This window comes from Nilaparvata lugens, chromosome X (genome assembly GCF_014356525.2).
Source record: "Nilaparvata lugens isolate BPH chromosome X, ASM1435652v1, whole genome shotgun sequence".
Lineage (NCBI taxonomy): Eukaryota > Metazoa > Arthropoda > Insecta > Hemiptera > Delphacidae > Nilaparvata > Nilaparvata lugens.
This window is the reverse complement of record NC_052518.1, coordinates 30545912-30559550: the sequence shown is the minus strand read 5'-3', so window position 1 is coordinate 30559550 and position 13639 is coordinate 30545912. Positions and strand designations below refer to the sequence as shown.

At 31.9% G+C, this 13639-nt stretch overlaps 1 protein-coding gene across 3 annotated transcripts; it reads left to right on the top strand.

Moving 5' to 3' along the window:
- The first annotated feature begins 2672 nt into the window (after positions 1-2672).
- LOC111054333 lies at positions 2673-11049 on the top strand. Of its 3 annotated transcripts, none has more exons than XM_039443149.1 (4): positions 2673-3150; positions 5730-5824; positions 7496-7602; positions 9573-10538. In XM_039443149.1, the coding sequence occupies exons 2-4, from the start codon at positions 5731-5733 to the stop codon at positions 9588-9590; spliced, it is 219 nt and encodes a 72-aa protein (XP_039299083.1). In that variant the 5' UTR covers positions 2673-3150; position 5730; the 3' UTR covers positions 9591-10538. The 3 variants fall into 3 exon arrangements, with proteins under 3 accessions (XP_039299083.1, XP_039299082.1, XP_022189727.2); XM_039443148.1 differs by lacking the exon at positions 9573-10538 and adding an exon at positions 10853-11049 and having other exon boundaries at positions 2681-3150; XM_022334035.2 differs by lacking the exons at positions 2673-3150; positions 9573-10538 and adding exons at positions 3280-3435; positions 10853-11049.
- Positions 11050-13639: the final 2590 nt, after the last annotated feature.

The following is a 13639-nucleotide window of genomic DNA, read 5'->3' as shown; positions in this document are numbered from 1 at the left end:
TAAGCATCAGCATAATAATAAATATAGTATATTTATCATAATTTGTATATGGTATATTATGTAGGTAGACGTATCATACATTTTATGTATAATGTATAATATAAATTTAGTGTAAGTAGCAGCATATAATACTAATAGAATCTAATAGTATAATACTATAATCTAATAGAATCTATAAGTACGGAAAAATAAACATTTAATAAATTTTGTGTAAACAAAGCTTTACAATAATGATTAATAATTCTGTGTTATCATCATGAGATGACATAATTTATTTTAGGTACCTACTTCTATTTTGAAAAATATGATATTGCTATCAGCTGAATTGTAATTAATTTTTGAAATTTTCCCATTTCAAATAAATTTAATAATTGTTCAATTTACAATTATAAAATAATTTTATGTGTATAATTATATGTGTATTATTGTTTATATAATTTATAATTATAAAATAATTATTATTTAGCATATTTTACTGTTTGCTTATCATATGGTCATAATTATAATACAATTGATATAATGTTTCTTCATAGATTTCTTTGCATCATTTCTGAAACTCCCACACTGATTTGAAATGTTATCAGAATACCTAGTATATTGCTTTCATTACATAATTTAATAATCCTGTGTTATTGAATCATCATAATTTATTTTATTTACCTACTTTTATTGCGAAAAATATGAGATTGGACTATGAGCCTGTTTTTTCATTCCCAATCATTTCATGACAGTTTATATTTGTCCTTGTTGAATAAATAAAAATAAATAATACGCTTCTCTTAAATCTGGCCCAAAGTTATTCCCATGCTTGTGAAAAGTTGACAATACTAAAACTACTACAGTCACAAATAAAAAAATTCTTTTCTTTATTAATATTCAACCTATTTCATTATTTTTGCTCTCAAAAAGTTAACAATGAACTGTTTAATGAAGGAAAAATAACGCTTCCGTGGAATAAGACATACAATATAGAAATAAAATAGAAATTGAGACTGTGCAATGCATTCTCCCATAAGAGCCAATGCGTAACAAAATGAACGAATCCCACAGCAATGCGGGTTGCCTATCTTTACCAGCTGCCTCACTTTTTTTGTGTTGCTAGTCCATTCCAGTTAGTTTAGAGTTCACTGGCCACCACAGCCTCGACACGGTTACCTACCATAGCTCCGACAAACCACAGCATCGACACGACATAGCCTCGACAAACCATCGACTCTTTGTCTCAGAAACAGAGTAACGGCCAGCAACAGTCACAGTTATAACATAGTTATTCAAAAGTATTCTTTGAGTATCTATAGTGAGGTCCACGTTATAATGGTAAAGAACGATTTGCAATGGTGTTGCTATCCTTGTCTATCGTTCAACAAATGTGAAAGAGTTAGGGGTTAGTTTTAGTTATATTTAATAATGTTTTATTAAAATAGGTTAGGTTTTTGCTTTGAAATTGCAATATGCTAGAAGGGGCTAGGGTCTAGGTAGAGTTATATTTTTTGATGTTTCAAAGGTAAAAGGATAGGCTAGGGGGTTAGGATTTTGCTTTGAACCACATGTTTGTGAACATGTTCATGAAATGAACCACATGTTTGTGAACATGTTCATGAAATGAACCACATGTTTATGTTTTGTTCTAAAGATGACGAATAAATCTAAAGTATTTAATGTGAAAGGGTTAGAGGTTAGGTTTTATTTAGGTTATATTTAATAATGTGTTAGGTTTTTGCTTTGAAATTGCAATATGCTAGAAGGAGCTAGGGTGCAGTTGGAGTTATGTTTTTTGATGTGTCAAATGTGAAAGGATAGGTTGGGGGTTAGGATTCTGCTTTTAAATCTAAATTATTAAATGTGAAGGGGTTAGGGGTTAGTGGTTAGGTTTTTTTGGATTATATTCAGTTCCATGAGGTTAGGTTAGGTTTTTGCTTTAAAATTGCAATTTGCTAGAAAGGGCTAGGGTCCAGGTAGAATTATGCTTTTTGATATTCCAAAGGTGGAAAGATAGGTTTGGATTTTGCTTTGAAATTGCAATATGCTGGGAGGGATTGAAGGTTTTTCAAATAGTTATGTTTATTGATGTTTTAAATGTAAAAGGGGAGGTTGAGGTTTCGGTTTTTGTTTTGAAATGACAATATGCTGACTTGGTTATAGTGTTTTTTAACATCAGTTAAATAACAACTGTTATATTTTATTAATTATATTTTTCAAAAGTACCCTTCCTTTTATCAAATAAAATGATAATATATTGATTATTATATTGAATTTAATGATAAATCATCATTGGATAATAATATCTTCATCAAATAATAGAATGACGATTGGCTCCAGTTACAGTGCTCGGTAACCATCATCACAAAGAACGTTACTTTCAAAGATATGACTGAATGGAACGGGAAAAACCCGTTGCAAACGCATGCGCGATATGGTGCTGTCTGAGACAGAGAGTGGTTTGTCAAGTCACGTGTCACATCTATGGAAGTGTGGCCAACCTACTAAATGAACATGCGATAATATAATAAACAAAGATTTTAGTAGAATAATAAATAGAAAACAATCAATCAATTATCAACATCTTTTCAAATGAAATTTTCTATATTTGTTATTCAATAATACATTTCACTTGTCACGTATCCGACGTCCGAATAATTCTGATTTTGTGAGCGAGATTGTAGCGAGATTCGATGGTGAACTTTGGTGTCACATTGTAAAAATTTCATATCAAAATCCTTAGCATAATCAATCATTCAACTTCAATTTATTTTGTCCATTCAAATAAATTTATTCAACCGTCAAAATATTAACCATTATATTTTTATATGATTTTGTCATTGCCATCTCGATCATACTGTTAACTGTTCCAAGGAGGTTAATAAACTGTTCTAATACTCTGTTACAGAATGTAGTACCTGTTCCATTTTTAAATTACTATAGAAGTACTGTTTTGATTTGAATAAATTATTATACAAGCTTTACTAACTGATCTACACCTTCCAGTCTTATGTTTTGTTAAGACCTTATTATGAGATGAAAATGTAATTTTATTTAGTATACTGTTGAGTGTTTTTTGAATGTGATAATTGAGTTTCTTATCTAAAATATTTAAAAGTGAATATAGAACTATCTTTTTGCAAATATTGCTGTAATAGCCGGTTCTTGAAGGTAAAACTAGTTTGTTTTTTTTTTAATTTTCTATAATAGAATGTTTATAGTTTATGCAGTCTGTTGAGATTTGATGTATTTATTTTTACACTTATTCTTTCTTAAATGTATTTTTTAAAGGTAGGCTAGTGTATAATACAAATACAGTAAAGCTAAAGTTTATCTAATAAGCTCAATTTTTTATGTTGCGTGATTCAATTAAGCCTATTTAAATTGTGCCAGCAATTAAATTTTGTAGAAATTGGACAGCAAGGATTACAATTCACAACTGAAGCTTTCAGTTAGGTAACTATTGAAATCACGTAACCTATAGAGATTTGGTGAAAGACTCCAATGTTGGCCATAAAATGTAACATTTATTCAGGTTTTTATTCAGAAGACAAAATATTTCAATAGAGTAGTAAAAGTAAAGAATAGAAATGATGTGATTTTTTATAATAATATACAAAAACCATTTAAAGTAGGCCTAAATGAAAGGTTAGTCAAATTTGTAGGTTAGGATTAGAGTGCAAGGATGCTAATCTATTTAAAACTCTTATTCATTTATTGGATAGAGCAAACAATACAATAGTTGGTGGAGAAAAAACAGGCTATTGCCTAAAACTTCTTCAATTTCCTAATTTTGTCTTGAATTGTCCAAATATTATGTAGGTTAGGTATGTCCATTTTAATTTATACACTAGGTAAATCATTAATCTGAATATACAAATCAGAATAAAACAAACAATTGATATGAAATTCAAGTCAAGTCAACTCCATACCGTACAACAAATATTTTTACAAGAGTAGGTAACTTGAGCATAAAGAGTAACATAACTAAATTCTACTTGGAACTGTGCTTTAGTAAACTAGGCCTATATCCTGCTCAATTATAAACTTCCTATTGCTTGAAATTTCTAAAAAAGTGCCCTATATGGGTGTCTGTCAATAAATCTTCATGATTTAAATAGGTAGTTCTTTTTCAGATGAATATCTTTTCAAATGGCAATAAAATACGGTGCACCTTTTTCCAAATTTATGAATCTACAGTAATCAATTGATCGCTTGGAAAGATCATTAAATATCTGGTTTGTTCATACTAATTTAAAATTCACATCACTTCTAGAAAAGCTCATACACTGCAACCTGTGGGAGTAAAATAATATAGGCTACATCGACTTTTGTGATAAACATTGATCAGTACGGTACTGTATGGATTTTAATAACCTACACAACCCATACCAAACCTAACTAACTTAATTGTCAGAAGCCCATAAATATAGTGCACTACACCAAAATTGTTGTTTATTATATTACTCATACTATATTATGTCATAAACTATCTTATTACGGGTTGAATCAATTGGCTGTTGACCTTATTTATTCCTATCTTACAAAAAGAGTACCGTACAGTATGTTTTAAAAAATTGGCGAGTATTATAGAGGTGGAATAGTCAAATACGGTGTGCCACAAGGTTCCATTCTTGGTTCACTGTTATTCATTGTTTATATTAATGATTTGCCTAATATTATTGATTCTTGTAATGACGATAGTGCTTCGTATTTGTTTGCAGATGACTTAGGTTTGAAAGTGGCTAATAAGAATAAGGATCATTTGTATTCTAACACATTGAATAATACCTCTAAAATTGAAGATTGGTGTGCAGCAAACAATCTGAGCATTAATTCCACAAAAACAGAGGATATAACTTTGAGCTTTGACAGAAAAATTAATGACATAAACTCAATTAAGCCTAAGTTTCTTGGCGTGAGAATTGATACTAACCTGACTTAATGTCATATAGGCTAACATATATTTATAAAAAAATCAACAAGGGCATCTTCCTTTTACGTAGATTATGTAATATTGTAGATATGTCTGTTTTAATGAGTGTTTAGTTTGCCTTTATTCATAGCCTTATGCTATATGGAATCCAGCTGTGGGGAAATGGCTCAACTACAGACATCTTGTTTAAACGTCAAAAGAAAGCAGTGAGAATAATTTACCGCAAGGCTCCTCGTAATCCATGCAAATTATTATTTATTAAACTCGGACTATTAACTCTGCCATCTTTGTATGTATTGTCATGCTTGATTTCAGTGAAGAAAACTGAAAATCAATATGATGTTAACTCTAGTATACACCAACATAACACTAGAAATAGGAATAATATAAGAGTCGAGTATTGCCAGTGTACAAGTTCCCAAAAAAACTGGCAATACATGTCAATAAAACTTTATAACTCTTTGCCTGAAAATATCAAAAGAATGAGCTTTAATAGTTACTGTAAATATTTAAAAAAGTATTAGTCAATGAAAGTTGAAGATTTCTTTGTAATAGATTTTTAAACTGATGTTTCTGTGTTATTAATGACGTTGTTGTAACATTTTAATGTTGTGTGACAATAAATGATTTGATTTTGATATTATTTAACGCATAGCCTAAGTTAAATTGTGTACGGTATATAAAATCATTTTATTTCAATTTACTTTTCTCCTCTGCGCGGCTAGAGCCATCGCTAAGGGATTACGCCTTTAGTGAACAATTGTAGAAACCAACTGATTAACAACTTCTAAACTTGAATTATTCTTCTTTATAGAATGAAGTGCAAGAATATTCCGGCTGAGTTCCATCGTGAAAGAGTTGGCGTTGCATCTAGTGCAGATGCTCGATTCACCCATAACAAGATCGAAGGTAAAGGTCTAATTTCTTTTTCATTAAAAATTACCATATAACGCAAGCGGCAAATGTCACGTTGAATATTATAAGATACAGTGTAGGCTATAACAAGGTCCTTAAACAATAAGGATCCGACTCGAACAATTTCGATCAACTGCAATTTATGATGGCGGCTAAAATGGCGAAAATGTTGTCAAAAACAGGGTTTTTCACAATCAAATTTATACCTAAAATAGTCATCGATAAGCTCTATCAACTGCCACAAGTCCCACATCTGTAGAAATTTCAAAAGCTCCGCCCCATCTATGCAAAGTTTGATTTTAGATTCCCAATAATCAGGCTTCAGATACAATTTAAACACAAAATTTCAAGTGGAAAAGATTGAGCATGAAAATCTCTACAATTAATGTTCAGTAAAATGTTCACCTAAAATTGAAAATAAGCTTGAAATTCAAGAAAATGTTATTATTCAATTGCAAACTGTTGGCCACTGTTGATTCTATTAAATCATTCACTATGAAGAGATAGCAGACCTCGTGTGTCTCCAGCGTTATTGTCCTGTCACCAGCTGGCTCAGATCTTTGGATAATAGACTTGAGATGCGCGTGAACACTAGCGTCAGGTGATCAATAATTTTCATAACAGCAAAGAAAAGTTGTGTGAGTGCGCCACACCAGATTTTTACATCAATTTTCACTGGATCCAAACTGCTCTCGTAGATATGAACCACTAGAAGTAAGGAAAAAGTTGAATTTTCTTGGTATTCACATTGTTGAAAAACTGACCCGGGAAGATCATATCAATTACATCACAAATAAAATAAATAGAAATTCCTACATTCTCAAAAGGCTTTCCAAATATTTAACTGAAGATCGGCTTCTTCTGATTTATTATGGAATCATGTACTCTCATCTAGCCTATGGTATAATATGGGGAGGAGCTGCCAATAAATACATGAATAGACCTTTTCCCGTTCAAAAAAGAATATTGAGATATATTTTTAGACTAGGATATAGAGACTCTTGTAGAACTACATTTCAAAACTATAAAATATTGACAGTTTATGCTCTCTACATATATAAAACCATAATCTTCATCCACAAAAATTCACATAAATTGACTGCTTCAAGTGACATACATAGCAAGAACAGTAGAAACTCTAAATTTTATCACAGGATAAGGGTAAATAAGAAACTAACAGAGAATGATTAATTTATTAAAGGTGTCATATTTTTCAATAAATTGCCAGAGTACATCAAATCCCTGAAAGGCAACCAATCAAAATCTCAATTAAGAAAAATCTTGGGAGACAGGCCGATATATAGTAGGCCTATTAGTGACTACTAATATCGATCATATTACTATATGATATTGTATATTATATAATATTACCATATTAATAATATATTCTTTATATTTATTTAATTTATAGATTCATTTGCATCTGTACGTTTTCATTAAAATGCTCTACGTTTACAAATAAGCCATTGACAGATTTCCAAACTGTTTCCTGAAATTGGAGTTCGTTGCTCATCATGACAATTTCCTCACTTTTGACAGTTCATACACTTTTATAATTTATTAATTAAGGAGCGCACTGAATAGATGGATCTACAAGAATAATAATTAGATTAAATTTCTTTAACAAAACACAATTTAACCCATGCTGTATAACTCTTTTTTCAGAATGGATTGATAATCTTGATATTCATGCTTATGGCAGGCTCTATCTTGAAATAGTAGATGCTCCTCCAGTGCTCGATTTGGATTTTCTATCAATACTAAGCTTGAAGGTGAGCGTTGGACTGAATACATATTTTTGCCCATCAAATTTATAAATTAGTTCAATCATCAAATTTATAGATTGTTCAATCATCAAATTTATAGATTGTTCAATCATCAATTATTGGTCAATCTAAATTAGAGCACAGATGATGCTCACATGAGCTTGTCACACATGTTCCATCAAAACTCCAACAGTGTCGGTTTGTTGGGGTTTTAGACATAGTCTGTTTAAAAAACTATTTTAAAAAATTTTAGTCTGTTGCTGACATATTATCTCAAGCTTATTCAAATGAGAATTTACAAATTTACTCATATGTTTTTAGAGATGTCTGCCGAATTTATGTTTGAGGTCCGCTTCCTTAGCGTAATATTCCAATATATCCATACGATCCAAGGGCCAAGCCACATGAGGCGTTTTTCAGACGAGTCGGCAGGGCAGGAAGCTCACCGATTGGCTAATTATCAGCTGATTCCGGAACGCCTACCCAATCAGTCAATCTGAGAGCTTCCTGCCCTGTCGACTCGTCTGAAAAACGCCTCATATGGCTTGGCTCCAAATCTTACGAACGGCACGTTAATCCTCGGTTTCTTTCTCTCTTCAGTGATATTGTTATGTTGGTATTAAGCATCTACTTGATGCAGTCATTATCCCTCACTACTTAACGTATTCAATAGAAACGATACTTTGATTACTCACGTTACTTCATTTAGTACTTGGTACTCAAATGCATCTGATTTCCGGTAACCACACATTATTAAAATAATTTTCAGATTTATGCTGAACTTTTGCATTTTGCTTGCAAAAACTAATAACGCTACGTAACTAGCACTTGGCAGCAGACTCAAGTTAGGCGGCCATGTTTCTATAACTTGACAAAAATTTACGTTCTGGCCGCATGGATCACAGGGCGTTTGGTGGGAATGATATTTAACTGTTGAGCTCTGTGAAAGTTGCCCCCCTATCGCTCGTCTGTGTCTTATGATATGAGATCGGAGGTTGAAAAAGATGACCCTGGTATAATCCTGCTTACAAACAATAATAATCCATTCTCTTCAGCGACCATACAACTTCCTATAGTGAGGTCCACGTTATAATGGCAGTGTTTGATTAGCAATGGTATTGCTATCCTTGTCTATCATTCAATAAAGCAAATAGCGCTATCTCTTTCTCGCTTTACTCTGTTGCCAGATCGTCTTTTAACAATGTAGAATTAATAATAAATTAACAAAATATTTCATCTTCATCATTACAATTCAGTATGAAATTATTGGAAAATATAATTTCGTGCTTAATAAAATAAAATTGATTATTTCAAACAAGAAATAAGTTAAATATTATATCAATAAACCTGTATTAGCTACCGTCTATAGAAGGCATTGACAAGACAGAGGATCGGCAACGTTGTTTTGCTATCTTTCTCCACTGCCATTATAACGTGGACCTCACTATAGAATGGTTGTGCATATCATAGAAAATATATGAGCAGTGATGAACGAGAGATGATGGGTGAGCTCATTAAGCTTACTACATCCTAACAAGAATTATTTCTTTCCTACTGTAATCACAACTCACAAAATTTCATTCAGTTGGCAGTGTCAAAAGGGAAATCTTTATACAGTTTTTGGATATCTCATATTGTAGTTTTGTAAGTTTTAATTGTCTGTATTGTGAATATTTCATACTCATATTGTTTGAAATGTAATAGTGTGATATTGAGTGGATATAATTGTAGTTATTTTTTTCTGTGTATCTTATATTCTTTTGCAGGTTATTGAACTGAATGAACTTTGATTTTTACCTTATGTTGAACCTTGAGTTTTTAGTGTGAGAATTGACCATGTTTTTATTGAATTTGCTAACTTGTTGCTTAGTTGTCGAAATTAAAGCAATTTTCGTGCATTTTTCAAATACAATTTCAATTTCATGTCGAAAAAGCTTCTTTATTTGGGAATTTTACGAACGTTGACCTTTTTGCAGCTTTGGCTTTTCCACTGAAAGTTATGCTCAACGCTAGTGGAAGGGGAATAATTTTCAGTGAAAAGGCCACAGTCCTAATTGAGACGTTACCGGAAAACATCGTGTAACGGTGTGCGAGCCTCGGTCCTCTGAATGGGTCAATTTCCCATCCAGAGGGACTAATTGACAAATTTCAGTTATCAGTAATTTTTATCTATATAAATAGGAAATCAAATTTTATAGAGTTAGTAAGAGAAGAATCAGGAAATAATTTGTGCGTGTGAGCTCAAGTATAGTGAGTTTTCTTAAATCGTATGTGAGTGTCTCTGAAGAGTCCAAGTTTAAATTGTTAAAATGGTGAGTGCCAAACTCTTGTTGTTTTCTTATAAGCTTATAGCTCAAAATTCAGTTTCATAGAATGACCGAGGCCCAAACCTACAATAGTTGCAGCAAGTTAGCAAGTTCCCAAGTATTGAAATTAAAAATTGAATATGCCTTCTTTACCTGAATTGATTGCTGAATAACTTTGTTTTGTTTGAAAATTTCAAATGTGACATGATTCTATTTATTAGTTTTGATTAGTTTAATAAGCCTGAAGTCGAATTTTATGAATATTTTTCATTGAAGTTCCTGGCTCGTAGTTGCTAGTTGCTTAACTAGGTGACAATTGAATAATGATAATAATCTGTGCATTTGTCACTATAAGCTCCTAAACCAATCAAAAGAGATTTCATAGCAGTATAATTTTAGAAAATATTATTGAAGAGAAGAAACACCCCCTCGATATACCTCGCACAGCAGTAGTATAATGTCTATCGAACCACATGCATTTTTATATATTACATATTTTGGAAAATTAACTAAGTCATCGTATAGAGAGATTCTCAGCTACATAATTTTATGTACGGTGTGAGTTGAAGAGGCTTATAAATAACCATAGCCACCTCTAATACAAGGCCCCGGCCTACTATATTGCAACGTCGCAGTGTAGGCCTAGAATCTAATACATGATTGGTAAAAAGATTTTTTAAAATACCAGCTGATCTTTTTCACCAATCATGTATTAGATTCTAGGCCTACGCTGCGACGTTGCAAGGCCGGGGCCTTGTATTAGAGGTGGCTATGATAAAACCCTCCACCGGTTACAAGAAATATTCATATATTGAATATTTTTCATATTCAATATTTAATAATTTCAGCACTTATATGCCTTGTAATGAAGTAATAACAAATTTCATTAAAAGCTTATTATTCCTTGGTATTTTGCTGTTGTTTCTGATCGCTTTTTTCTCCTGTTTCAGTTGAACTGGTTTGTCGCCGCTTCAACGGAACTTGCTATTATACCACACAACCAAGAACATCACCATCTATTTCACTTGACTATTCCGTATGGATTGGTGATTTATACACTTTGACTGTTCTGTACTGTATGGAATTTGAGTATTCATAAGAATGACTTGTCTTATACTCCCTCCTGGAGTCTCCAAGACGAAATCTTAAAAAAAATCTAGTCTATACACCAGGCTGCATCATAGATTACTTCTGCTCAGACTTGGATCACCATGCTATAATAAGTCAATTGATAACATCTCCGATATGTCAATAATCCTCATTTTATAGTAAACCCTTGAGATTGAAGTGCTAGATGAATTACTTGAAAAGGTGACGGTCAACCCGAATTTATGTTTCTTGAATTATCTTTGTCCGGTTGTGAATCACCCAGAATTGTGCATGGGTTTTTGCCAGATCAATGCGAATGAAGTTTACCATAAAAATATTTTAAGGGACGGTTTCCGAGCTCGGGATTTAGCTAAGTTCTAGACTTTAAACAGCTGGAGTCAGAAAACTGGCTTTCCGAAACGGGGCCTCGTCGTAGTCCACGTTTAAATTAAATTTCCCAAAAACACTTAAGTTGAACACAAAATAAAATAACGACTAAATTGTGTAAAGTTTCAGCTATTTTAATTATTTAGGAATGCTTCATTTTGTCAAGAAAAAATGTTTCCAATATTTTAGAAATGAGAAAATAAATATCTTAAAAACCATGACTACTCTCCATTTCGGAAAGCCAATTTTCTGACTCCAGCTGTTTAAAGTCTAGAACTAAGCTAAATCTCGAACTCGGAGGCCGGCCCTAAAATTATGTCTCCTAGTTGCTTTACTTTCAAGTTACTTAAACATAAATTTGAATTGAACTTCTAATAATTTTTTTTATACAGTGATGAAAAATCGTTAGCGATCCATACCGATATTTCCATCAGTCAATAAATGAAATTAATATTCATGTAATAGGAAAAAAGACTCACCACTTTTGTATTAACTTATTGTTAACAAGATAGCTGACAAACAAGGCTCTCTGGGCCGCTTTTGGTAAAGTGAGGAAGTTGTTTTTCAAATTGATAATTTCCCATTCTACTGGAAGCGGCTGGAGAGGTATCTACACGAAGAAACTATTATTCTGCACATATCATATACGGTAGTTAAGTTAGTTGAGTTGAAAATGTATTTATACAGAGTAAGTCATAATGTATGGGAACCCTTCAATAAGTTGGAGACTGTTGTAGTTATAATACTGTAACTTTCATGATAAGTTATTGGACGAATACTCTACCTTTTGACGTACAACTGAATTTCAACCCCTCATAAGGAAGGGGGTGACTTAGGGGTTGTAACTCTAATATTGTTAACACCCATTGTGTGCTACATCATTTTAAATGCTTTTTTAAAACTAGAAATATGGCATCAATAAAAATGTTCTATGATACTTCTACCAAAAATGGCGGCTGATTGAAGTTTTAGTTTGTAAAGAAATGATAGGTAAAGTAATGAAACTTAAATCAACACTTTTTTGAATGAATAACGAAACACATTGAAAAACATGGTTATTTATTTAGTAATCTGTCTGCTACTAACATTTCATTTTAAAAGATGCTTGAAATTACTACCTCCTTCTCTCGTTTGACAGTGTGCCAGTCTGTCATAAATGTAAATGAAATGAATATAGTAGTATGTAAAATAAAATGTAAATAGTAGCAGACTGATTACTATATAAATAACCAGTTTTTTCAATGTGTTGCGTTATTCATTCAAAATGTTACTCGTAAATGTGGATCTTCTAGAGCTAGATTAACACTAATTCCACTTCTGTATTGAATTGCAACTAGCATTTCGCTTCTGGATAATCAGTGTGATTTTTATTGAAAATATTGTTCTCAATAAATATCCTAATTTAGTATGGCTGATAATTTATGTTTCTTCCGATGATAAAATTAGTTCCTTATGTGTAATGTGAACGTTGTGTGTTGTAAGATACAGAATGGCCCAAAAAGGATGGTCGGTTTTTAAATTACTATAACTTGAATAATTTCCAACATACATTTAGTTTTCTATATTTCTGTGTTTGTTCAATTGTCAAATTTCAGAAAACGTCATAATTAACATACATAATACTGTAAAGGAAGAGCGGCAAACAAAGGCCAAAAGATAATCACGCCACCTAATGGAACGTCGACGACTTTGAAGCAGTTTTGTTAATTATGACGTTTTCTGAAATTAGACAATTGAACAAGCTCATAATATATAGAAATAAAATGTATGTTGGAAATTATTCTAGTTATAGTCACTTAAAAGCCGACCATTCTTTTTGGGTCATTCTGTAATAACCTAAATCTCTTGAATTGTATAACCTACAAGTTGATAAAATCTAATATTGGGGCACTCTGTTTGTTGAAGTAGTGTAATGGTGATCTTTTTTAACAATTTGATTATTTTGCCTCTAAAATAAGTGTTTTTGTTTAGAATTATATCGTAAAATTGTAATTGAGTCTATTTTTTACTATTTATGAATTAAACAGCATTATTATTATAATTATTGAATTCATGTCATTTTTTCCGTTTTCTCACTTTAAGTACTCTATTGTTATTATTTAAATCTACTTTTGGCGTCTACTAGACCTGGTAGCGGCTACTGAAAATCGGTTTATTATCCCTGTGAGGAGGGATTCGGACGGGACGTTGCTAATTATATCCTGCCAAGAGGTGGAATCATATTTTTTTAATGGGTCACAATTTATCAACTTCGTTAATTC

Bases quoted from the DNA above. Each gene is read 5' to 3' on its own strand.
- LOC111054333 (XM_039443148.1), top strand. From the start codon at position 5,731: ATGAAGTGCAAGAATATTCCGGCTGAGTTCCATCGTGAAAGAGTTGGC. The intron at 5,825-7,495 runs GTAAAGGTCTAA...CTCTTTTTTCAG, and splicing joins CACCCATAACAAGATCGAAG to AATGGATTGATAATCTTGAT. The intron at 7,603-10,852 runs GTGAGCGTTGGA...CTCCTGTTTCAG, and splicing joins TATCAATACTAAGCTTGAAG to TTGAACTGGTTTGTCGCCGC.